The following is a 26,240-nucleotide window of genomic DNA, read 5'->3' as shown; positions in this document are numbered from 1 at the left end:
ATGCGATTAGCATGAGGTTGTAAGTAACAAGAACATTTCCCAGGACATAGACATATCTGATATTGGCAGAAAGCTTAATTCTTGTTAATCTAACTGCACTGTCCAATTTACAGTAGCTATTACAGTGAAAGAATACCATGCTATTGTTTGAGGAGAGTACACAGTTTTGAACATGAAACGTTATTAATAAACAAATTAGGCACATTTGGGCAGTCTTGATACAACATTTTGAATGGAAATGCAATGGTTCCTTGGATCAGTCTAATACTTTGCGCACACACTGCTGCCATCTAGTGGCCAGAATCTAGATCGCACCTGGGCTGGAATAATACATTATGGCCTTTCTCTTGCATTTCAAAGATGGTACAAAAAAAAATACCCCCATTTTTTTTCCTTTGTATTATCTTTTACCAGATCTAATGTGTTATATTCTCCTACATTCCTTTAACATTTACACAAACTTCAAAGTGTTTCCTTTCAAATGGTACCAAGAATATGCACATCCTTGCTTCAGGGCCTGAGCTACAGGTAGTTAGATTTTGGCATGTCATTTTAGGCAAAAATGGAAAAAAGTGGCCAATTCTTAAGAGGTTTTAATCTGATCTGAGAATTCTCTTTCATTCAGTGTGAGGAAAATGAGATGTATAATGTATATTTGCTTCTCACAGTTGACATCAGTCAAACTCAAACACATCAAACACAGCATCAAAGGTAAACACTGGTAGCTATTGTCTCCTGCAGCATTCACAAGACACCTTTCAAAACATTTTGAACATCTCAATTGCTTTTCTTTCTCTGCAAGTCACCAATTAATTCCAAAAGTATTGTAAGAGCATGAGGAAAACAGTTATTCACCTTCAATTTGAATCCCTGTGTGTCCTTTCTCTTTCCCCTTGTACATCAAAAGCTTGGAAAGCTTTCAGCGCTCATTCACATGTTCTCCTTAACTCTCTCACAGGCAGATCTAAGTAGTTACATTTAATAGTTAAACTGTCTATTAAATAAGCCTTAAGAAATTGCAGTGTCAAGTATAAAATGATAGGTACAAGAAGGTGGTGACAACTTGATCTCGAAGCTCTTAGTGAGGTTTAACAATGGACAGCATGAATCTACGAAATCAGTATTGTACACAGAGACAAGCACAACAGGCTAACATCTGATGGGCAGACTCGCTAGAGAAAGATGGGACAAACCTGTTGTGAAGAGATGGTGCCATGCATGTATAGAAAATCTGGTGTGTGTGTAGGTGTGTTTCTGTTCTCCATCTTTTACTGAGGGAGGTTTTACGAAATGGTTACCCCAGAAAGCAGTGATCCTATCCCATTGGTCCCCTAGAGAGATGTCTTGTTGATGTCAACCTTGACTGGCAGTGGTCCTGCCTCCTCGCTCTCCTCTGGTTGGTCGATGGCTACAGCAATCACAGGGGTCAGATAGTAGGGGTTGACCTTCTGGACGTCATCAAGAAACTCCTTGTCTCCGTTGATGCTCAGCTGGAAAAAGGAATTTGTTATTCATTCAAATCGATAGACATTTCCCCATTGTCTCTAGGAGTAATTCCTGCACAGGTAAACACATGTCAATTAAGATAACACCTGAGTGAGTTAACAATTAAAGATGCCGTCCGGGATCTTAAGCACTAACATATCATAAAAACATTTTTTTTTGCAAGACAACATACAGTGACAAGAAAAAGTAGGTGAACCCTTTAGAATTATCTGGATTTCTGCATAAATTGGTCATAAAATTTGATCTGATCTTCATCTGTCACAACAACAGACAAACACAGTCTGCGTAAACTAATAACACACAAATTATTGTGTTTTTCTTGTCTATATTGAATACATCATTTAAACATTTACAGTGTACGTAGGTTGGGAAAAGTATGTGAACCCCCAGGCTAATGACCTCTCCAAAAGCTATTTGGAGTCAGAAGTCAGCTAACCTGGAGTCCAATCAATGAGACGAGATTGGAGATGTTGGTTAAAGCTGCCTTGCCCTAGAAAAAAAACTCACAAAATTCGAGTTTGCTATTCACAAGAAGCATTGCCTGATGTGAACCATGACTTGAACAAAAGAGATCTCAGAAGACCTAAGATTAAGAATTGTTGACTTGCATAAAGCTGAAAAGGGTTACAAAAGTATCTCTAAAAGCCTTGATGTTCATCAGTCCACAGTAAGACAAATTGTCTAGAAATGGAGAAAGTTCAGCACTGTTGCTACTCTCCCTAGGAGTGGCCGTCCTGCAAAGATGACTGCAAGAGCACAGTGCAGAATGCTCAATGAGGTTAAGAAGAATCCTAGAGTGTCAGCTAAAGACTTACAGAAATCTCTGGAACATGCTAACATCTCTATTGACGAGTCTATGATTCGTAAAACACTAAACAAGAATGGTGTTCATGGGAGGACACTACGGAAGAAGCTACTGCTGTACAAAAAAAACATTGCTGCACGTCTGAAGTATGCAAAAGAGCATCTGGATGTTCCACAGCGCTACTGGCAAAATATTCTGTGGACAGATTAAACTAAAGTTGAGTTGTTTGGAAGGAACACACAACACTATGTTTGGAGAGAAAAAGGCACAGCACACCAATATTAAAACCTCATCCCAGCTGTAAAGTATGGTGGAGGGAGCATCATGGTTTGGAGCTGCTTTGCTGCCTCAGAGCCTGGACAGCTTGCGGTCATCAACGGAAAAATGTATTCCCAAGTTTAGCAAGATATTTTGCAGGAGAATGTAAGGCTATCTATCCGCCAATTGAAGCTCAACAGAAGTCGGGTGATTCAACAGGACAACGACCCAAAACACAGAAGTAAATCAACAGAATGGCTTCAACAGAAGAAAATATGCCTTCTGGAGTGGCCCAGTCAGAGTTCTGACCTCAACCCGATTGAGATGCTATGGCATGAACTCAAGAGAGCTGTTCACACCAGGCATCCCAAGAATATTGCTGAACTGAAACAGTTTTGTAAAGAGGAATGGTCAAAAAATCCTCCTGACCATTGTGCAGGTCTGATCTGCAACTACAGAAAACGTTTGGTTGAGGTTATTGCTGCTAAAGGAGGGTCAACCAATTATTAAATCCAAGGGTTCACATACTTTTCCCACCCTGCACTATGAATGTTTACACGGTGTGTTCAATAAAGACACGAAAACGTATAATTGTTTGTGTGTTATTAGTTTAAGCAGACTGTGTTTGTCTATTGTTGTGACTTAGATGAAAATCAGATAAAGTTTTATGACCAATGTGTTTACCTGTGTTTTGATGTGCTGTTCTGGTGCAGTGACAAGGCTGGCACAGCTCAGCCACAACATCACCATGATGGACAGGAAGAGACAGGCAGCCAATATCCAACGAGGCAGTCCAGAGCGCCTGAGAGAAAGGGGAGGATTAGGTAATGATACAGGCAATACAACTCAGAGGACCTCTAAATCAGAGGGCCCAAATGGGTTGATATGGACAGATGACTATTCTTGTTCAATATCTCTTCACCTTGACATGCATCCCAGGAAGTCATGTTCAGCGGTTGGGTCTTCCGTATGTTGCTGGACAGCTGGGTGCTTGCCCTTGCCTCCCGCCTTGGCTGCTACCTTCTCCCCATGTCCTTTCACACCTGCACAGAGGTCAATACTAATGAGCAACAGACTTTATGAGGAAGTGTAACAAATGTAACCTAATTTCACCCCTCTGGAGATCAATAAAGCATAATCAATTCAATGTAATCCTCCTTTAATGCATTGTATACTATATGTTCTACAACAGGGGTCCCCAACTACATTCAGCCGCGGGCCCATTTTTCTTCAGCAGATGATCCGGGGGCCGGAACATCATTTTCAAATGTGCAAGAAGCACAAACGGATATAGTATTTGACAAAAACATTATAATTTCAAACGTTGTTTACATTGGGATACGATCACGTCTCTATTTCGGCATGGAAATACTTGAGAACAAATTTCCAAAATTAAAATAACTTGGAGCTGATTTCCTGGTGTTTTGACAGTCTTTTATGTCCAGCAATGAAAAACGAGTTATGTTTTGTTTTTGCAAATTAAACAAATAAATTCACCCCCGGGCCAAATTCGGTCCACAGGCCACAAGTTGGGGAACCCTGTCCTACAGGTCTTATGATGTTTTGTACATTATGGGTGTCAGTGTGTGACAGAGCTGCATGCCACCATGGGGTCTCACCATGGGGTCTCTGTGTGTGGGAGTGAATCTGCGGCCAGGGCTTGTCTGCCACATTGGAGCGGGGAGCCTGCAGCTCCGGCAAAGTGTACTCAATCTCCGGCTGGCTCTGGGAGGAACAACAAACAAAGTCAATTCAGGAACTAGAAATTACATGCAGTAATTTCACTGAGAAAGAGACAGAAAATGATCTGTTTAACACAGTGAGGTTAAACCATAATGAAGGCTGGACTAACAATGCTCAATGAACAACTAAACGATAGAGAGAAATAGACATACCTGCAGACTTAGGTATAGAGAATACTGCCAAATTAACTCAAACAAAAAGAGGACTTGCTCATTATAGGAGAACATTGTATTTTCACATAATGTGTTCTGTTGCAAGCCAGGCACTGTATACCTCAGCCATCTGTAAAATGAAGACAGAAGGACTTCCAAACAGTACAAAAATGTAATCACCTATTCACACCTTATAATAGCAGTTCAGGTGTAGATTCTAATGAGCAGATTGTATGGATTGTTCTTTGGCACACCAGTGGAGTTTTAAATCAGCATTTCTTTCTCTCTTACTTCATTAAAGGACACCCTTGTTGCCCATTGCGGAGTCTGTCCGATTGGCTCAAGAGCGCCACCATTTACCCTCTCTGAAGGGAGTGAAAAGACCACTTGACTGGAGAAAGTGTCTGAAAAGAGGCCTTAAAAACAGTGTCCTACAGTACGTGAGCGAACGTGCATCACTTGTGTGAAGACAGACTTAATCCCTGTGTGTATACACACTCACACACACACACACACACAGCTCTCTCGGCAGAGGCATTATTGTGCCTTTCATTATGGGGACAGTGTTTCTGGCTTACCCTGGAGAACTCATTAAAATAGGATTTTGGTTACCCTCTACTGAACCTTTCCCAACAACAAGACGGAGGCAGCATCAGCGCTCGGCGCTCTCAGCAGCAGGAGGACCGCAAGGGGATCGATGTATGCGTCGGCGGAGTGATGTTCTTTTCTTCTAAACGGACGAAGCAGGCGTTTAGCTCGTCCAGGAGCAAAGCGTCAGTGTCTGGCCTTCCCTTTATAATCCGGGATTGTCTGGAGTCCCTGCCACATACGTCTCGTATCTGAGCCGTGGAATGGCGACCCCACTTTGTTCCTGTACTGCCGTTTTGCCTCTTTGATTGCCTTACAGAGGTCGTAGCTGGTCTGCACTTCCATGTTCCCAGTCACCTTGCCATGGTTAAATGCGGTGATTCACACTTTCAGTTTTGTGTGAATTCTGCCATCTATCCACGTTTTTTGGTTTTGATAAATTCTAATCGCCACAGTGGGAACAACATCCTCTATGCAATTCCTGATAAATCCAGTTACCGAGTCAGTGTATAGATGGGTTAGCTGACAAAGTCATGAAAACGATGCGCACTTTCAATGGGGGAAAAGTTGTTTTCTGGATGACCAGATAGCTAGCAACAATGACAATAAACTGCCATGTGGGGAATCGCAAGTGACTCATTTCAGCTAGTTCCATCTTGTTTTGAGGTGTTTTGACTGATTTCATGTCAGTGCTAATATGTCAAAAACCCACTAGCTCGCTAATCAACAACTGTAACGATGTATTTGAGACAACAAGTGCTCATTGTGCAAATGTCTTTATGTTTTCAATAAACATTGGAGACAAAAAAAGTTACTGAACAAAAATAGAAACACAACATGCAACAATTTAAAAGATTTTACTGAGTTAAAGTTCATGTAAGGAAATCAGTCAATTGAAATAAATTCATTAGGTCCTAATCTATAGATTTCACATGACTGGGAATACAGATATGCACCTGTTGGTCACAGACGCCTTAAAACAAATGTAGGGGCGTGGATCAGAAAACCAGTCAGTGTGACATATCTCCTTCACATAGAGTTGATCAGGCTGTTGTGGAATTTGGAACGTTGTCCCACTCCTCTTCAATGGCTGTACGAAGTTGCTGGATACTGGCGGGAACTGGAACACACTGTCATACACATCCATCCAGAGCATCCCAAACATGATGAATGGGTGACATTTCTGGTGAGTATGCAGGCCATGGAAGAACTAGGACATGTTCAGCTTCCAGGAATTGTGTACAGATCCTTGCGACATGGGGCAGTGCATTATCATGCTAAAACATGAGGTGATGGCGGCAGATGAATGGCACGACAATGGGCCTCAGGATCTTGTCATGGTCTCTCTGTGCATTAATATTGCCATAGATAAAATGCAATTGTGTTCATTGTCCGTAGCTTATGCCTGCCCATACCATAACCCCACCACCACCATGGGGCACTGTTCACAACGTTCACATCAGCAAACTGCTCACCCACACTACGCCATACGCCATCTGCCTGGTACAGTTGAAACCGGGATTCATCCGTGAAGAACACACTATTCCAGCGTGCCAGTGGCCATCGAAGGTGAGCATTTGCCCACTAAAGTCAATTACAAAGCCGACCTGCTGTCAGGTCAAGACCCTGGTGTGGATGCTGAGCACGCAGATGAGCTTCCCTGAAACAGTGTCTGACAGTTTGTGCAGAAATACTTCAGTTGTGCAAACGTTTCATCAGCTGTCAGGGTGGCTGGTCTCAGACGATCCCGCAGGTGAAGAACCCGGATGTGGAGGTTCTAGGCTGGCGTTGTTACACGTGGTCTGCGGTTGTGAGGCCGGTAGGACGTACTGCCAAATTCTGTAAAACGACGTTGGAGGTGGCTTATGGAAAATAAATGAACATTCGATTCTCTAGACGTTCCTGCAGTCAGAATGCCAATTGCACGCTCCCTCAAAACTTGAGACATCTGTGGCATTGTGTTGTGTGACAAAACTGCACATTTTAGAGTGGCCTTTTACTGTCCCCAGCACAAGGTGGACCTGTGTAATGATCATGCTGTTTAATCAGCTTCTTGATATGCCACACCTGTCAGGTGGATGGATTATCTTGGCAAAGGAGAAATGCTCACTAACAGGGAAGTAAACAAATTTGTGCACAAAATGTGAAAGAAATAAGCTTTTTGTGCATATGGAAATGTTCTGGGATATTTTATTTAAGCTCATGAAAATGGTACCAACACTTTACATGTTGTGTTTCTATTTTTGTTCAGTGTAGTTTACATGTTGTCAACAATCTAAGCCAAAGACGTCTGTTTTGCCCCATAGTTGCATACGCGTCTCCGTTGATACTATTCTCAGAGGCGACCTGGAACATTTCCCAGTCCGCATGATGAAAACAATCTTGAAGCATAGAATCCAATTGGTCAGACCAACGTTAAACAGTCTTTACCACAGGAGCTTCCTGTTTAAGTTTCTGCCTATAGGTGGGGAGGAGCAGAATGGAGACGTGATCTGTTTTGCCGAAGGAAAGGCGGGGGAGGGCAATGATCCAGTAAGGCTGCCGGCCCAGAAGGCATCCCAAGCCGTGTCCTCAGAGCATGTGCAGACCAGCTGGCTGAAGTGTTTACGGACATATTCAATCTCTCCATATCCCAGCCTGTTGTCCCCACTTACTTAAAGATGTTCACCATTGTTCCTGTACCCAAGAAAGCAAAGGTAACTGAACTAAATGACTATCGCCCCGTAGAACTCACTTCTGTCATCATGAAGTGCTTTGAGAGGCTAGTTAAGGACGATATAATCTCCACCTTACCTGACACCCTAGACCCACTACAATTCGCATATCGCTCCAACAGACCCGCAGACAACACAGTCACTATTGCATTGCACTGCCCTATGTAAGAATGCTGTTCATCAACTACAGCTCAGCTTTCAAAGCCATAGTGCCCTCCCAGCTCATCATTAATCTCAGGGCCCTTGGTCTGAATCCCTCCCTGTGCAACTGGGTCCTGGACTTCCTGACGGACTGACCCCAAGTGGTGTAGGTAGGTAACAACACCTCCACCACACTGATCCTCGACACGGGGGCCCCACAGGGGTGCGTGCTGCTCAGCCCCCTCCTATACTACCTGTTCACCCATGACTGCGTGGCCATGCACGTCTCCAACTCAATCATCAAGTTTGCTGACCAGACTGGTCACAAGAAAGAACCGTCGATTTCGGATGTTTGAAAAGGTTCTGAGGACGTCAATATATGGCTCCCCCCCACCCCAAAACAATGATGGCAGAGCACTAGGCTCAGAGCCAGAGTGCGCTGCTTAGATGATTGCGCCACAGCAGTTTACAATTCTCTAGCAAGCAGGGAGAGTACATGATGTTTTAAGTCTTCCCCAAACCATAGCCCTAACCTTAACCACTCGGAATTAATACCTACACTTAACCCTTTGAGTTGTTTCTGTTTTAACCCCGTAACCACGCAGAATTAACACTGTAACCACGCTGAATTAAAGGGTAAAAAGAAATCGCCGTTCCTCCAATTACGGCAAATTCCTAAGTGAAGCTATAAGATCAGGTTGTGGTGACGACAACAGTGGCAGACCTGATTGTAGCTCCCTCCAGTAACCACGAGCACAAGTGTTCCTTGATTTTAACTGCCGGTTTTATTCTGTAGTTTTAGTCAGAATTATCACCTTTCTGTGAGAACTATAAAGTAAATGAAAATACAGTTAAGCACACTCTTACAACTTTCTTGTCTTATGAGTGACTTATTAGCTTGATATGACTGAAGTGCTTACATACATAAAAACAGTTTAGCCGGAGATATAACAGTATCAGATTAAACACATGAATAAAGGAAAAATACATTGGCTGCTTATTACAGAAGAGAGGAAATAAAACACTTCACACTTCTTATTCCTGGCATGAATTCACACTTCATATTTAAATTATTACAACGTTACCATCCTAACATACACGTTTCAACCGTTACGAACTACACCGAAGACACGAAAAACCTAGCTAACACAGTGTGGAATTGCCTTCACTCCAAAAGTGTGTTGCTACGATAATAATCCCTGTTACAACAGTTCTTAGCCACGTAGTTCCGCTTGTCTTACCATTTCCCCCGCATGGCGAACACAGAAACAATTCAAACAAAAACAACGACATAGACAGACAGGTTAACTGTCAGTAACACTGACTACCAACAACGGTGAGACAGCCTACTGGGAGGAGGTGAGAGCCCTGGTGAAGTGGTGCCAGGAAAATAACTTCTCCCGCAACGTCAATAAAACGAAGGAGCTGATTGTGGACTACAGGAGACAGCAGAGAGAGCACATCCCCATCCACATCGATGGGACCGCAGTGGAGACGGTCAAAAGCTTCAAGTTCCTAGGAGTGCACATCACTGACAACCTGAAATGATCCCTTCAGACAGCGTGGTGAAGAAGGCGCAACAACTCCTCTTCAATCTCAGGAGGCTGAAGAAATTTGTCTTGGACCCTAAAACCTCAAACTTCTACAGATGCACCATTGAGAGCATCCTGTTGGGCTGTATCACCGCCTAGTACAGCAATTGCACCATCCACATTCGTAGGGCTCTCCACCTCTATATCAGGTATCAGAGGAAGGCCCAAAAAATTGCCAAAGACCCCAGCCACCCAAGTATAGACTGTTCACTTTGCTACCGTCTGGCAAACAGGCTCCGAGACAGCTCCGAGACTGGCTCCCTGTATATAGCTCCACGGTGATCTGGTACAGGTACTCCCTGTATATAGCTCCACATTGATCTGGTACTGGTACTCCCTGTATATAGCTCCACAGTGATCTGGTACTGGTACTCCCTGTATATAGCGCCACATTGATCTGGTACAGGTACTCCCTGTATATAGCTCCACGGTGATCTGGAACTGGTACTTCCTGTATATAGCTCCACATTGATCTGGTACTGGTACTCCCTGTATATAGCTCCACATTGATCTGGTACAGGTACTCCCTGTATATAGCTCCACATTGATCTGGTACTGGTACTCCCTGTATATAGCTCCACATTGATCCGGTACTGGTACTCCCTGTATACAGCTCCACATTGATCTGGTACAGGTACTCCCTGTATATAACTCCATATTGATCTGGTACTCCCTGTATATAGCTCCACATTGATCTGGTACAGGTACTCCCTGTATATAGCTTCACAGTGATATGGTACTGGTGCTCCCTGTATATAGCTCCACGGTGATCTGGTACAGGTACTCCCTGTATATAGCTCCACATTGATCTGGTACTGGTACTCCGTGTATATAGCTCCACAGTGATCTGGTACTGGTACTCCCTGTATATAACTCCACATTGATCTGGTACTGGTACTCCCTGTATATAGCTCCACATTGATCTGGTACTGGTACTCCCTGTATATAGCTCCACATTGATCTGGTACTGGTACTCCCTGTATATAGCTCCACAGTGATCTGGTACTGGTACTCCCTGTATATAACTCCACATTGATCTGGTACAGGTACTCCCTGTACATAGCTCCACAGTGATATGGTACTGGTACTCCCTCTATATAGCTCCACAGTGATCTGGTACTGGTACCACAGCTTATTTTCCACCATAATTTGCAAATAAATTCATTAAAAATCCTACAATGTGAAAAATCCTGTTTGGCCCTGTCCGGGGGTATCAGCGGATGGGGCCACAGTGTCTTCTGATCCCTCCTGTCTCAGCATCCAGTATTTATGCTGCAGTAGTTTATGTGTCGGGGGGCTAGGGTCAGTCTGTTACATCTGGAGTATTTCTCTTGTCTTATCCGGTGTCCTGTGTGAATTTAAATATGCTCTCTCTAATTCTCTCTTTCTCTCTTTCTGTCTTTCTCTCGGAGAACCTGAGCCCTAGGACCATGCCTCAGGACTACCTGGTATGATGACTCCTTGCTGTCCCCAGTCCACCTGGCCGTGCTGCTGCTCCAGTTTCAACTGTTCTGCCTGCGGCTATGGAACCCTGACCTGTTCACCGGACGTGCTTGTTGCACCCTCGACAACTACTATGATTATTATTATTTGACCATGCTGGTCATTTATGAACATTTTAACATCTTGACCATGTTCTGTTATAATATCCACCCTGCACAGCCAGAAGAGGACTGGCCACCCCTCATAGCCTGGTTCCTCTCTAGGTTTCTTCCTAGGTTTTTGGCCTTTCTAGGGAGTTTTTCCTAGGGAGTTTTTCCTAGCCACCGTGCTTCTTTCACATGCATTGCTTGCTGTTTGGGGTTTTAGGCTGTGTTTCTGTACAGCACTTTGAGATATCAGCTGATGTACGAAGGGCTATATAAATAGATTTGATTTGATTTGATTTATATAGCTCCACATTGATCTGGTACTGGTACTCCCTGTATATAGCTCCACATTGATCTGGTACTGGTACTCCCTGTATATAGCGCCACATTGATCTGGTACAGGTACTCCCTGTATATAGCTCCACATTGATCTGGTACTCCCTGTATAGAGCTCCACATTGATCTGGTACAGGTACTCCCTGTATATAGCTCCACATTGATCTGGTACTGGTACTCCCTGTATATAGCTCCACATTGATCTGGTACTGGTACTCCCTGTATATAGCTCCACATTGATCTGGTACAGGTACTCCCTGTATATAGCTCCACATTGATCTGGTACAGGTACTCCCTGTATATAGCTCCATTCTTGTGTATTTTATTTTATTCCATTCTTGTGTTACTATTATTATTTTTAAACTCTGCATCGTTGGGAAGGGCACATAAGCAAGCATTTCAGGGTAAAGTCTACACCACTTGTATTCGGTGCATGTGACAAGAAAAATTTAATTTGATTTAATTTGACACTTTCTGCCCTCCAGGACATCTACAGCAGCTGGTGTCACAGGAAGGCCAAGAAGATTATCAAGGACCTCAGGCACCCGAGCCACGGCCTGTTCACCCTGCTACCGTCTAGAAGGCGGATACAGTACAGGTGCATCAAAGCTGGAACCGAGAGACTGAGAACCAGTTTCTATCTCCAGGCCATCAGACTGTTAAACAGTCACCACTAGTGGCCTCCACCCAGTACCCTGCCCTGAACCTTAGTCACTGTTCTAGTCGGCTACCACCCGGTACCCTGCCCTGAACCTTAGTCACTGTTACTAGCCGGCTACCACCCAGTACCCTTCCCTGAACCTTAGTCACTGTTCTAGTCGGCTACCACCCGGTACTCTACCCTGAACCTTAGTCACTGTTCTAGTCGGCTACCACCCGGTACCCTGCCCTGAACCTTAGTCACTGTTCTAGTCGGCTACCACCCGGTACCCTGCCCTGAACCATAGTCACTGTTCTAGTCGGCTACCACCCGGTACCCTGCCCTGAACCTTAGTCACTGTTACTAGTCGGCTACCACCCAGTACCCTGCCCTGAACCTTAGTCACTGTTCTAGTCGGCTAACACCCGGTACTCTACCCTGAACCTTAGTCACTGTTCTAGTCGGCTACCACCCGGTACCCTGCCCTGAACCTTAGTCACTGTTCTAGTCGGCTGCCACCCGGTACTCTACCCTGCACCTTAGAGACTGCTGCCCTATGTACATAGTCATTGAACACTGGTCACTTTAATAATGTTTACATACTGTTTCACCCACTTTATATGAATACACTGTATTCTAGTCATGGCTCATCCTATACAACATATTTTTGTATTTTTCTGGATTATATGTGTATTGTTGTTTTTATTGCTAGGTATTACTGCACTGTTGGAGCTAGAAACACAAGCATTTGCTGCACCTGCGATAACATCTGCAAATCTTTATACGGCACCAATAAACTTTTATTTAATTTTATTTGTATTGGAGTTAAGAGGAGACTCTTTGCTGGTGAGGGATTCTGACATATCAGCTGATCAATAGAACTAGCCTTTAAGAAGTTGGAATGTCTCACTGTAGCACCAAAACAAATAAGCAAAGTATCTGATCAGCCTATCCTCTCTTCATTGATGGAAAATAGATCAGATTTAATGACATAAGTCAATAGTTATGAAAACAGAAAAGAAAAATTACCAGTCAGTATTTGACTAGTCTACAGGTCAATGAAATTGAGTTCATTAGACTCAAAACACATCTCAAACAAAAAAGAGAAAACGAAACAAGCAGAAAATAAATTGGCCCGATGTAGTTCTTTAACTGAGATGACATGCAGTGAGTATGTCATCCTTTTTGCCATCAGAACAGCCTAAATTCGTTGGGGCATGGTGTCGAAAGCATTCTGCAGGGATGGATGGTGGCCCATGCTTCCCACAGTTATGTCAAGTTAGCTGGATGTCCTTTGGGTGGTGGATCATTCTTGATACCATGGGAAACTGTTGAGCGTGAAAAACCCAGCAGCGTTGCAGTTCTTGACACAAACCGTTGCGCCTCGCACCTACTACCATACCCCGTTCAAAGGCACTTCCCATGTTTTCTTTTAACCTTTTTTGTCTTGCCCATTCACCCTCTGAATGGCACACATACACAATCCATGTCTCAATTGTCCCCAGACTTAAAAATCCTTCTTTAACCTGTCTCCTCCCCTTCATCTATACTGATTGAAGTGGATTTAACAAGTGACATCAATAAAGGATCATATCTTTCACCTGAATTCACCTGGTCAGTCTATGTCATGGAAAGACCAGGTGTTGCTAATGTTTTGTACACTCAGTGTATGTGGTAGACAATAAGGCTTGGTCTTACAAAAGGTCATAGATATTCAGACAAAACTATTGTTATTTTCAAAGTCATTTCACAACCAGTTTTATCTGTTGGATCCAGATGTAACATTGGGAGGAAAGGCAACAGGAAGAGAAGAGTGAACATCTAAGGATGTTAGTAGTTATTGGCTGTCGACTGGGGAGATCTTGCCATCAGTAAAAGTAGGCCTGCCTCCTGATATACATCTGTCATGCATTATGGCACAGAATGTCAAAGGTGCTCTGGTTATAGAGACACAGAAAGCAACAGGGAGGAGGGATCCTTTTCCAAATGAACTATCTCCCTTCCCTTATTTGGTATTTTTGGGTTATTTGGGGTCACTTTCTTTTTAGGAAGGGGGATTTCATATATGTACATATCTCCCTGTTTCCTTCAAGGGGGGACCCTGCATAGTGTGCATATTGGACATGGAAAGAATTTAAACAAGACTCCAACCCCATTTCCAAACAAGCGCTCTTCCCCAATCAGTGATGAGAGGGCCACGTCGGCTGTGTTTACTCCCGCTCAGCCCAGAGGAAACCACTTGATTCTCCCTGATTACCTTGGAGGAGCACTCCTGAAACACTCGGAGGCTGGGATGGCATGAATAAGTGTGATTAAGAAGGAGGCTGCCACTTAACCCACGTCAAATGTGGGCAGGAGAGGTATGGATGTTCCCAGAGCTGGAACTCAGCCCAATCTCTGAGAGACAGCTAAAGGGAGCTGAGGAAGGGAGAATCTGACGCTTGTGGGACTGGGACTCAGACCACCTCCCTCAGACACAGGTGGCTTGCCTGGAGCAATCAGAGAAGCTGCTCTTATCACAGTTGCATCCAAATGCACAAACTTTTTGGAAATATGAGTGTTTATCCCACATTGATATAGAACCCAGATGGTCTTTGTGTGCTATGTTAGCCCTCGGAGCTAAATCCTAAAAGTAATGGACCAGGTATCAATCTCCAGACGTTTGTGTGACTCAATACCACATTAGCCCTGTATGCTAAAGCCTAGATAACTCTTGGAAATAGAGCGTTGTTTTGGGTATCACCTCAGCAAAATACACCTACATTTGCTGCTTAGTGAAGTAAAAGTCATATTTTTTCAAATGACTGATTAACCTAAGGAGAGCACAAGTAATTCCACTGTGAACTATTTCAAATAGAAATCCCTTTGCCCAAATAAACTTCTTATACTGAACATTGCATCAAGCGCCATTCATTCCACAAGGTGGCTCTCACACTAACTCTTAAACTCAGAGGAACTTGATAATCAATTTGTTTGGTCCGATTCACTTCAGCTCCAGTAGTGCACTGTGTTGCCTTGTATGGCCCTCTTTGGGAACTTACTAAAACTGCTACATAACGTGGATAAACTGCTACCACAGTGGGTCTCTTAACTTTTTCCTGTATGTTTTGTATCACGCCTAAGGCTACGAGTCACCATGGTTCTCCTAACTGAGTCCATACACCCTGACTTCCTACCCAGCCCTCTGCTCTGCAGAACCCACTCATTCTGAACATCTGCAGTAGTGATTAGTATTGCAGCGGTGGCTTGGCTTCTCTTTCAGCTGTCCCTCAGCCTTAGTGTTTTTTTGTTTCTTTACCCCCAGTCAATCTGTCAAGAGGGTGGCAGTCAGCCAGATGCCCACTAAACGCAGGCGTGTGGCAGCCAGCTCAGAGCCTGTGATGCCCACTAAACACACGCATCCACCCATCACCCCTAAGGCTAAAGAAAAATAATCACGAAGACTGTTGTTTTCATCATTTCATGTTGTCTCACCACGTCTCTTTTTATGGATTTACAGATCTCTGTTGTACTTCTATATTCAGCCAGCCTGTCTTGACTTAGCCATCACCGATAAAGTAAATATGTAGAGTACTGATCCCACACCCTTTCCCCCTAATGTCTGAGGCAAGTTCACCTTTGTAGCCCCCGAAGTTTGAGTTACAGCTGTACCCTGGAGTGAAAGACACTCCCAAAACTAATCACAGCGCCCCTAAGAGTCACTGAGTTCTGTGAAACTTGAGTCCTGTCTGCCGCACTCTGACAGTGTCTTACCTGGAAGACGAGCACCTTGCCGTCGTCGGCCTGCAGGTAGAAGGTCCAAGTAGAGGAGATGAAGCTCTGAGCAGAGCTGACTATGTCGTTACACCAGCTGGACACGGTGTCCATGACGGAGGGGGGCATGGGACGGTGGGCCATGGCCTTCAACTGCAGGTAATAAAAGGTGGAACTGTTGAGTTTAGGTGAATTTATTTAATATGGCAAAGTCATGTGAAGTGAGAGTGTGAAGGTGTGTGGGGGGCAAAGGGGAGCGTGTAAAAGTGGATGTGAAAGAGAGAGTGGAAATCCAACGCACATTCCTCGTCGTTTGAGGGGTGCAAAATCCACTTGTCACTTAAATCTCGCTAGATTTATTACTTTAATTTTATTATTGAGACTTCATACTCTTGTTTGTGCCTGTCGCTTTTTCCCGTTAACCTTACGACCGTGTAAATGTTTGTAATGACCTATCAAACACACCACAGTAATGGCTGAAATGGGCTCAGTGGAATACATTGTCTTTCCGTTGAATCTATAAGAACGCTAAAGCTTGGCCTGGGATTTAACGTACCGTCTCAACACTTACATTTCAAGAAAGAGAAGATCACTTTATTTTGATGAGTGCTCATTTTTTGTGAAATTTTAAAAAGTAATAATTTAACACAGTTGAAATGTTTACAAATTAGATGCAATGAAATAAAAAGCAATTTCCAAAAATGAACACACAGATTATAGTGATATTATGTCTGATCTTGCAAACAATGTAACGTATGTTTAGATACAGTGCATTCGAATGAATTCAGACCCCTTGACTTTATCCACATTTTGTTATAGACAATTCTAAAATGTATTAAATAAAAACAATTATCATCAAACTACACACAATACGCCATAATGACAAAGCAAAAACAGGTTTTGAGAAATGTTTGCTTATTTAAAAAACAGAAATACCTTATTTACATAACTATTCAGACCATTTGCTATGAGACTCTAAATTGAGCTCAGGTGCATCCTGCTTCCATTGATCATCCTTGAGATGTTTCTACAACTTGATTGGAGTTCACCTGTGGTAAATTCAATTGATTGGAAATGATTTGGAAAGGCACACACCTGTCTATATACAGTTGTGTAAAGTATTTAAGAACAAATACTTTAAAGTACTACTTAAGTAGCTTTTTTGGGATATCTGTACAATACTTTACTATTTATATTTTTGACAACTTTTACTTTTACTTCACTACATCCTAAAGAAAATCATGCACTTTTTACTCCATACATTTTCCCTGACACACAAAAGTACGCATTACATTTTGAATGATTAGCAGGACAGAAAAGTGGTCCAATTCAAGCACTTATCAAGAGAGCATCGCTGGTCATCCCTACTGCATTTGATCTGGTGGACTCACTAAACACACATGCTTAGTTTGTAAATGATGTCTGAGTGTTGGAGTGTGCCCCTGGCTATAAGTACATTTAAAAAACAAGAAAATTGTGCAGTCTGGTTTAGAGGTCAACCGATTAATCGGAATGGCCGATTAATTAGGGCCAATTTCAAGTTTTCATAACAATCGGACATCGGTATTTTTGGACACCGATTTGGCCGATTATTATTTACTTTTTTTACACCTTTATTTAACTAGGCAAGTCAGTTAAGAACACATTCTTATTTTCAATGACGGCCTAGGAAAGGTGGGTTAACTGCCTTGTTCAGGGGCAGAACGACAGATTTTTACCTTGTCAGCTCGGGGATTCAATCTTGCAACCTTACGGTTAACTAGTCCAACGCTCTAACCACCTGCCTTACATTGCACTCCACAAGGAGCCTGCCTGTTACGCGAATGCAGTAAGAAGCCAAGGTAAGTTGCTAGCTAGCATTAAACTTATCTTATAAAAAACAATCAATCAATCATAATCACTAGTTAACTACACATGGTTGATGACATTACTAGTTTATCTAGCGTGTCCTGCGTTGCATATAATCGATGCGGTGCGCATTCGTGAAAAAGGACTGTCGTTGCTCCAACGTGTACCTAACCATAAACATCAATGCCTTTCTTAAAATTAATACAAAAGTATATATATTTTAAACCTGCATATTTAGTTAATATTGCCTGCTAACATGAATTTCTTTTAACTAGGAAAATTGTGTCACTTCTCTTGCAACAGAGTAAGGGTATATGCAGCAGTTTGGGCCGCCTGGCTCATTGCGAACTGTGTGAAGACTATTTCTTCCTAACAAAGACAGCCAACTTTGCCAAACGGGGGATGAGTTAACAAAAGCGCATTTGCGAAAAAAGCACAATCGTTGCATGACTGTACCTAACCATAAACATCAATGCCTTTCTTAAAATCAATACACAGAAGTATATATTTTTAAACCTGCATATTTAGCTAAAAGAAATCCAGGTTAGCAGGCAATATTAACCAGGTGAAATTGTGTCACTTCTCTTGCGGTCATTGCACGCAGAGTCAGGGTATATGCAACAGTTTGGGCCGCCTGGCTCGTTGCGAACTCATTTGCCAGAATTTTACGTAATTATGACATAACATTGAAGGTTGTGCAATGTAACAGGAATATTTAGACTTATGGATGCCACCCGTTAGATAAAATACGGAACGGTTCCGTATTTCACTGAAAGAATAAACGTTTTGTTTTCGAGATGATAGTTTCCGGATTCGACCATATTAATGATCTAAGGCTCGTATTTCTGTGTGTTATTATGTTATAATTAAGTCTATGATTTGATAGAGCAGTCTGACTGAGCGATGGTAGGCACCAGCACGCTCGTAAGCATTCATTCAAACAGCACTTTCGTGCGTTTTGCCAGCAGCTCTTCGCAATGCTTTAAGCATTGCGCTGTTTATGACTTCAAGCCTTTCAACTCCCAAGATTAGGCTGGTGTAACCGATGTGAAATGGCTAGCTAGTTAGCGGGGTGCGCGCTAATTGCGTTTCAAACGTCACTCGCTCTGAGACTTGGAGTAGTTGTTCCCCTTGCTCTGCATGGTTAGGGTGCTTCGAGGGTGGCTGTTGTCGATGTGTTCCTGGTTCAAGCCCAGGTAGGAGCGAGGAGAGGGACAGAAGCTATACTGTTACACTGGCAATACTAAAGTGCCTATAAGAACATCAATAGTCAAAGGTATATGAAATACAAATCGTATAGAGAGAAATAGTCCTATAATTCCTATAGTAACTACAACCTAAAACTTCTTACCTGGCAATATTGAAGACTCATGTCAAAAGGAAACCACCAGCTTTCATATGTTCTCATGTTCTGAGCAAGGAACTTAAACGTTAGCTTTCTAACATGGCACATATTGCACTTTTACTTTCTTCTCAACACTTTGTTTTTGCATTATTTAAACCAAATTGAACATGTTTCATTATTTATTTGAGGCTAAATTGATTTTATTGATGTATTATATTAAGTTAAAATAAGTGTTCATTCAGTATTGTTGTAATTGTCATTATTACAAATAAAGAAATAAAAACCGGCCGATTAATCGGTATCGGCTTTTTTTTGGGGCCCCCCAATAATCGGTATCGGCGTTGAAAAATCATAATCGGTCGACCTCTAGTCTGGTTTGCTTAATCTAAGGAATTTGAAATGATTTATACTCTTACTTTTACTTTTGATACTTAAGTACATTTTAGCAATTACGTTGACTTTTGATACTTAAGTACATTTAAAACCAAATACTTTTAGACTTTTACTCAAATAGCATTTTACTGGTTGACTTTCATTTTTACTTGAGTCATTTTCTATTAACTATATTTACATTTACTCAAGTATGACAATTGGGTACTTTTTCCACCATTGTCTATATAAGGTCCCACATTTGACAGTGCATGTCAGAGCAAAAACCAAGCCATGAGGTCGATGGAATTGTCCGTAGAGCACCGAGACAGTATTCTGTTGAGGCACAGATCTGGGAAAGGGTACAAAAAAATGTCTGCAGCATTGAAGGTCCTCAAGAACACAGTGGCTTCCATCATTCTTTAATGGAAGAAGTTTGGAACCACCAAGACTCTTCCTAGAGCTGGCCGCCAGGCCAAACTGAGCAATCTGGGGAGAAGGGCCTTTGTCAGGGAGGTGACCAAGAACCCGATGGTCACTCTGACAGAGCTCCATAGTTCCTCTGTGGAGATGGGAGAACCTTCTAGAAGGACAACCATCTCTGCAGCACTCCACCAATCAGGCCTTTCTGGTAGAGTGGCCATGAAGGCACGCTTGGAGTTTGCCAAAAGGCACCTAAAGACTCTCAGACCATGAGAAACAAGATTCTCTGGTCTGATGAAACCAAATTGAACTCTTTGGTCTGAATGCCAAGTGTCACATCTGGAGGAAACCTGGCACCATCCCTTAGGTGAAGCATGGTGGTGGCAGCATCATGCTGTGGGGATGTTTTTCAGCGGAAGGGACTGGGAGACTAGTCAGGATCGAGGCAGATCCTTGATGAAAACCTGCTCCATAGTGCTCAGAACCTCAGACTGGGGCGAAGGTTCACCTTCCAACAGGACAATGACCCTAAGCACACAGCCAAGACAACGCAGAAGTGATTTCGGGGACAAGTCTCTGAATGTCCTTGCGTGGCCCAGCCAGTTCCCGGACTTGAACTCAATCAAACATCTCTGGAGAGACCTGAAAATAGTTGTGCAGTGACGCTCCCCATCCAACCTGACAGAGCTTGAGAGGATCTGCAGAGAACAATGGGAGAAACTCCCCAAATACAGGTATGCGAAGCTTGTAGCATCACACCCAAGAAGACTCGAGGTTGTAATCGCTGCCAAAGGTGCTTCAACAAAGTACTGAGTAAAGGGTTTGAACACTTATGTAAATGTGATATTTCTGGGGGGGTTTCAACTGTGGGACCTTACATAGACAGGTGTGTGCCTTTCCAAATCATGCCCAATCAATTGAATTTGAACTCCAATCAAGTTGTAAAAACATCTGAAGGATGATCAATGGAAACAATACGCACCTGAGCTCAATTTCGAATCACATAGCAAAGGGTCTGAATACTTATGTAAATAAGGTATTTCAGTTTTTTCTTTTTAATAAATATGCAAACATTTCTCAAAACCTGTTCGAGCTATCAATTTTAAGATTTGTTGGTATTTTGGTCCATTATTAATATTAGTATTTTCAAAAAGTAAACACAAAAATGTCAAAATCTTGATGAAAATGTATATCATAATTTTTATGAATTTTAACCACTTTAAAATGGACATAAATCAATAATGAGACATCGCCACATTTGCATATTTTGATTCAATATTTCTGAAACATTTTAATATAAAAACGTATATTATTTGTGTCTACATTCAACTGGTAAAAGTTGATTGTGATATGATTAAGATTTTTTTTTTATCCCTATTAGTGTGTGGTACATGGCCTTAAAACCTTATAACAATTTTGATGACTGTTGCTAGTGTGAATGTATGAGGGTGTATACGGGTGTGTGTGTGTGTGTGTGTGTGTGTGTGTGTGTGTGTGTGTGTGTGTGTGTGTGTGTGTGTGTGTGTGTGTGTGTGTGTGTGTGTGTGTGTGTGTGTGTGTGTGTGTGTGTGTGTGTTTACTGAATTCCTACGGAGTGACCATGCTCACCTTCCTCCTCTTGATCTCAGGTTCAGAGGGCTGGCTGGCACAGCCGGTGCTGCATGCCTCCTGCTCCAGCAGCTTGCTGTAAGCTTCCTGGCAGGCTACAGAGAAAGAGAGGCGGAGAGAGATAGAGAGAGAGCGAGAGAGGGGGAGAGAAATGGGAGGGCACAGGAGAGAAAGGACAGAGAGACAAGATAAACAGATAGGGGGGAGAAAATACAGCATCTGTCATTGCATCCCTATTCACCCCTCCCTACAGTCATCCATATCAGAACATTTGGGCAACTGCTGCCTGGACCAAGGAGGATAGCAGATCACAGCATGTTCAACAAACAAGCACAGCTTCAGTTGAGCCACACACAAACACATGACTTTTGAACTTTTACTATTGAAAAGCGATATCCTAAGTATAACTACAGTATAGTACACACACAAAGTGTTGAAAAAAAGGAGTTGGTCTGATGTTCAAATGTGATGTGATGTCAGCAGCCTCCCCCGTTGGTTAAGGAACATTAGAGGAACAATGTGCCATGTGCCATGTTATATCTGACCTGCACCACCTATTGAAATGTGCCTTATAAGTAAATCAGGTGTTAAATGAGGTGAAAATGAGACTGGAGGAGGACTTTAATGTAATTTGGCCCTGGCACAGGCACATGAAACGCCTACTAACAAATTAAGCGTGCTTTCTGGCTTTGAAGCACAGCTTGGGATAGTTCTCTGCAAAGATAAAACCCAGGGTCAAAGTCATGTAACAGTACTATAACAACATCTTGAAGTGGATCACAGGTAGGACCTCTGCTCTTAGTGATAGGCTGCCCTGTAGTATCTACCTGGCTTCATTGAGACCCCACCCTGTGAGTCAGGCTGCCTTACCTCCTTGACACTCCTCTCTGCTGGTGTTGAAGCCGGCATTTCCATTCACAAACTGACAGATGGAGTAAAGACGGCAACCACGGTGACAGGCATTCAAAATGGAGTCCTTCAGGATCAAAATAAAAACATAGGAGCTAAATATGCTATGACCACAGAAAATGTTACATTGTCCATGACAATGTACTTTAAGCAAATGTATAACTTGATAGAGGGATTTCAATTGGATTTCAATTTTTCTAATAGATATGTCAAATGAGTTAAGGTGTTATAGGCACAAGTTGAGACACAAGATGAACTGAGAAATGTGGTTGTCTCACCGAAGCTATGAATGCACTAACTCTAAGTTGCTCTGGATAAGAGTGTCTGCTAAATAACTAAATGTAAATGTAAAATATTGCAAATGCCTGGGAATGTTGTGATGAGTGAAGAATTACAATCACTTGCTCACAGTTTTCTCCAAGCCTGGTTCTAATACAGAAGAACTAAACAGCGTCCCCAAGCGACTGACACGGGAACGTGATAGACAAAGAGATCCCCATGTTCCGACGACCCCTGTCCGACGATTTACTTTACTGGCGTATTTACAGTATCATGCGTATAATCGTTTCAATGAACTGCTTTATTCCGTGTTCATTGTGTGTCTAGCGGGACATTATTCTGGCCAAGGATTTACGGTTCCTTTGTATAGGTATTTATTTTCTTACTCCACAGTGGCAATTACAGTCCCATCATTAATAAAATAAACTCTCAACATCTGTTCAAGCACTATTTGTCACGACGGTTCTAATCGGTTCCAATAATATGCGCACATCAAAGGCATACATTAGGGCCTATAGGCTGGTGCAGTGTTCTGACAACAGGTATTCCGCATAGTTCATGGTGATCCATTTTGCTGCTCTGCTCTGCTCCGCCCTGCATGATGTCTGAGCCACACCTGGGCAGAGCTGAGGCGATGAGTAGGTGGGAAAATAACAGCCTTGCCGAGAGACAGACACTAATACATTACTAAGCTACAATTATTTTTCACATGTTACATAATTTAAGATGTTTTAAACATGGATATTGTAATCATTTAGCTATTATTTACATATCCTGCATATTGTGGTTCATGGACAAATACATATTTCAGCTCACAATGAGGCAACCAGGAAACCATGCAAGTGCAATAGACTCTATTAGAGAATAGGCTACCATCTGCTTGGTCCGGTGCCCTCAAAGCGATTTTATGACTTGATTTAATATGAACATCCAGGCATTATCTAATGAATAGACATTGTGTAAATAAATCCTGATGAAGTAGGTGGAGTAGCCAGGCTATATGGATAGTGGAGGACCAGAGCTGTGAGAATGCGTCATAAAACGATCATTTCGGCCTAATTGTCCAAGATAATTTCCACTCACTTCTTGAAATAAAGATAGGTAGCGTTGCGTACTGATGTCGCGATATTAGGATAAGCATTCCAATTAGTAAAATGATGGGCCTTCGTTACGGATTGACCATATTACATTTACAAGAGATTGTCACAATTTAAAGATTAAAGGGACATCTATCGATATTCGATATACCGTATTCAATTTCGTATACAGTCGTCGAAATGTAAGCACTTACTATGGCAGTTATTCAAGCACGAACATATACTTTTCTGTCACATTTATATTTAACCTAATATATTCTGCTTTTCTGCTATGCATGAATTATGTATGTAGCCTATAGTTTCCAAGTATCACTTACTTTAGCTGGGCTTTTGTTTTTGACGGTGATCTGGCATTGCTTTTTGCAGTAATTGATGTCGCCTAGTTGATTGTCAAATAGATCAGAAGACGCAGCTGCCAGCCCCGCCAGAAGCAGCGAGACGACGGCGGAGACACCGCACACCCTGCAGCCGAACTGAAGCATTTTAAAGCCGGATTTGATCACCACAGTCTGGGCGAACACTGGCGCTTTTAGTGTACTCTGAGCTTCTCAGATGGATGACGCTTCAACCCGATTTCTATCTGCTTCGGTAATATTGTGCTATGGTTTTGTGGTGTCGTCACTCCAAAAACCATCACGCTCACGCTGCTGCGCGCCCCCTCTTTGTGCGCTCTGCACTCCACAGTGCAAATTCACTGCAGTGCATAGGCCCACTGCTAGAATTCATACATTGCATGATGGAATGTCTACATCATGGGAAAATAAAATAGACAGTAGCCTATTTTCACTTAGATATAGTCTATCTGTTATTTAACCAGTCTGTAAGATAATCGTTATCATTCATTCCCCTTTTTTTACAAGGCTTCTGTAAATAAGAGAAGGCGATTCAATTATTGCAATAATGATCCTATTGTCTAATGACATGGAAAATAGGCCTAACAATGTTTCATGTAGGCAAAACATCACAATTCAACTGGTAACTAAAACATCACAATTCAATAGATAACTAATTAAGGCACGAGGAGCACTAGCGGTTCTGGGGGGGGGGGGGGGGGGGGGGGGGGGCAGTGCCCCTGTGACAACAATTACGGACCCCCTTGTGGCCCCCCAAAATGTGGAGTATGAAATAATTTTTACATAACTATTTTTTTTTTTACATCTGTTATTAGACAGTGGCAACTATGATGATTATGAACATGGTATTTTGCCTGTTAATGCCTGCAATGCAGTGAAGAAAACGATATGAAAACAATAACGTCTAATGTAACTGGCCCCTCTAACAGTACAACTGGCCCCAGCTTGGCCCCCCCAGTTGAAATGGTCTAGAACCGCCACTGACGAGGAGGTGGGGTATCTGGCCAATCTAAGATGGCTAAGGGCTGTTCTTACGCATTACTCAACATGGAGTGCATGGATACAGCCCTTAGCTGTGGTATATTGACCATATACCACAAAACCCCGAGGTGCTTTATGGCTATTATGAATTGGTTACCAATGCAATTAGAACAGTAAAATAATTTTTTGGTCATACCCGTGGTATATGGTCTGATATATTACTGCTTTGAGCCAAATCAGTATTCAGTGCTCAAACCACCCAATTTATAAATACAATTATAAACTGCATGGTTCCAGCCCAGAATGCTGATTGGCTGACATCCGTGGTATATGAAACCGTATACCATGGGTATGACAAAAAAAAAAACATGTTTTTACCGCTCTAATTACTTCATTAACCAGTTTATAACAGCAATAAGGCAGTTCTGGGGTTTGTGGTATATGGCCAATATACCACGACTAATGGCTGTATCCAGGCACTCTGCGATGCGTCGTGCATAAGAACAGCCCTTAGCCATGTTATATTGGCCGTATACCACACCCCCTCGGGTCTTATTGTTTAATTATAGACTAGATATAGAGAGCCAACCTGATGGCACAGTGCAGTTTATGAGGCATGCACTAACCTACTGACCCACAGTCTTTTAGCCTAAATTAGTATGGTATAATACTATAATATAGGCCTACTAATATGGCCTAACTATGTAGGCCTAACAACTTTTATAAGTTTGAATAACACAGTAAAGTTATTAACTTAATGTAAGAAATCCCTTACAATTTAATGTGATTTTGTCAGTGAACAGTGAACAATAACACTTCTGCACAACAGCTTAACTCTTTGCTTTTATATAAAACATCAAAATAGCATCTCTTTCTATTCCATGTTTTTAATGAGTGCTTCATAGGCTGAATCTATTCCATGTTTCTAATGAGTGCTTCATAGGCTGAATCTATTCCATGTTTCTAATGAGTGCTTCATAGGCTGAATCTATTCCATGTTTCTAATGAGTGCTTCATAGGCTGAATCTATTCCATGTTTCTAATGAGTGCTTCATAGGCTGAATCTATTCCATGTTTCTAATGAGTGCTTCATAGGCTGAATCTATTCCATGTTTCTAATGAGTGCTTCATAGGCTGAATCTATTCCATGTTTCTAATGAGTGCTTCATAGGCTGAATCCATTCCATGTTTCTAATGAGTGCTTCATAGCC

The 26,240-nt window shown here is 42.4% G+C and overlaps 1 protein-coding gene across 1 annotated transcript; it reads right to left on the bottom strand.

Moving 5' to 3' along the window:
* Positions 1-801: 801 nt before the first annotated feature.
* On the bottom strand, positions 802-24,343 carry LOC106584423 (transmembrane protein 59). The gene is made up of 8 exons (XM_014169742.3): positions 24,013-24,343; positions 22,281-22,386; positions 21,411-21,505; positions 15,818-15,970; positions 4,189-4,294; positions 3,492-3,612; positions 3,254-3,371; positions 802-1,490 (listed from the first exon to the last, which is right to left on the bottom strand). The coding sequence occupies exons 1-8, from the start codon at positions 24,175-24,177 to the stop codon at positions 1,332-1,334; spliced, it is 1,023 nt and encodes a 340-aa protein (XP_014025217.1). The 5' UTR covers positions 24,178-24,343; the 3' UTR covers positions 802-1,331.
* Positions 24,344-26,240: the final 1,897 nt, after the last annotated feature.

The sequence above is a fragment of the Salmo salar genome, chromosome 23, assembly GCF_965601325.2.
Source record: "Salmo salar chromosome 23, fSalSal1, whole genome shotgun sequence".
Classification (NCBI taxonomy): Eukaryota; Metazoa; Chordata; class Actinopteri; order Salmoniformes; family Salmonidae; genus Salmo; species Salmo salar.
This window is presented reverse-complemented; position numbering and strand designations above follow the sequence as displayed.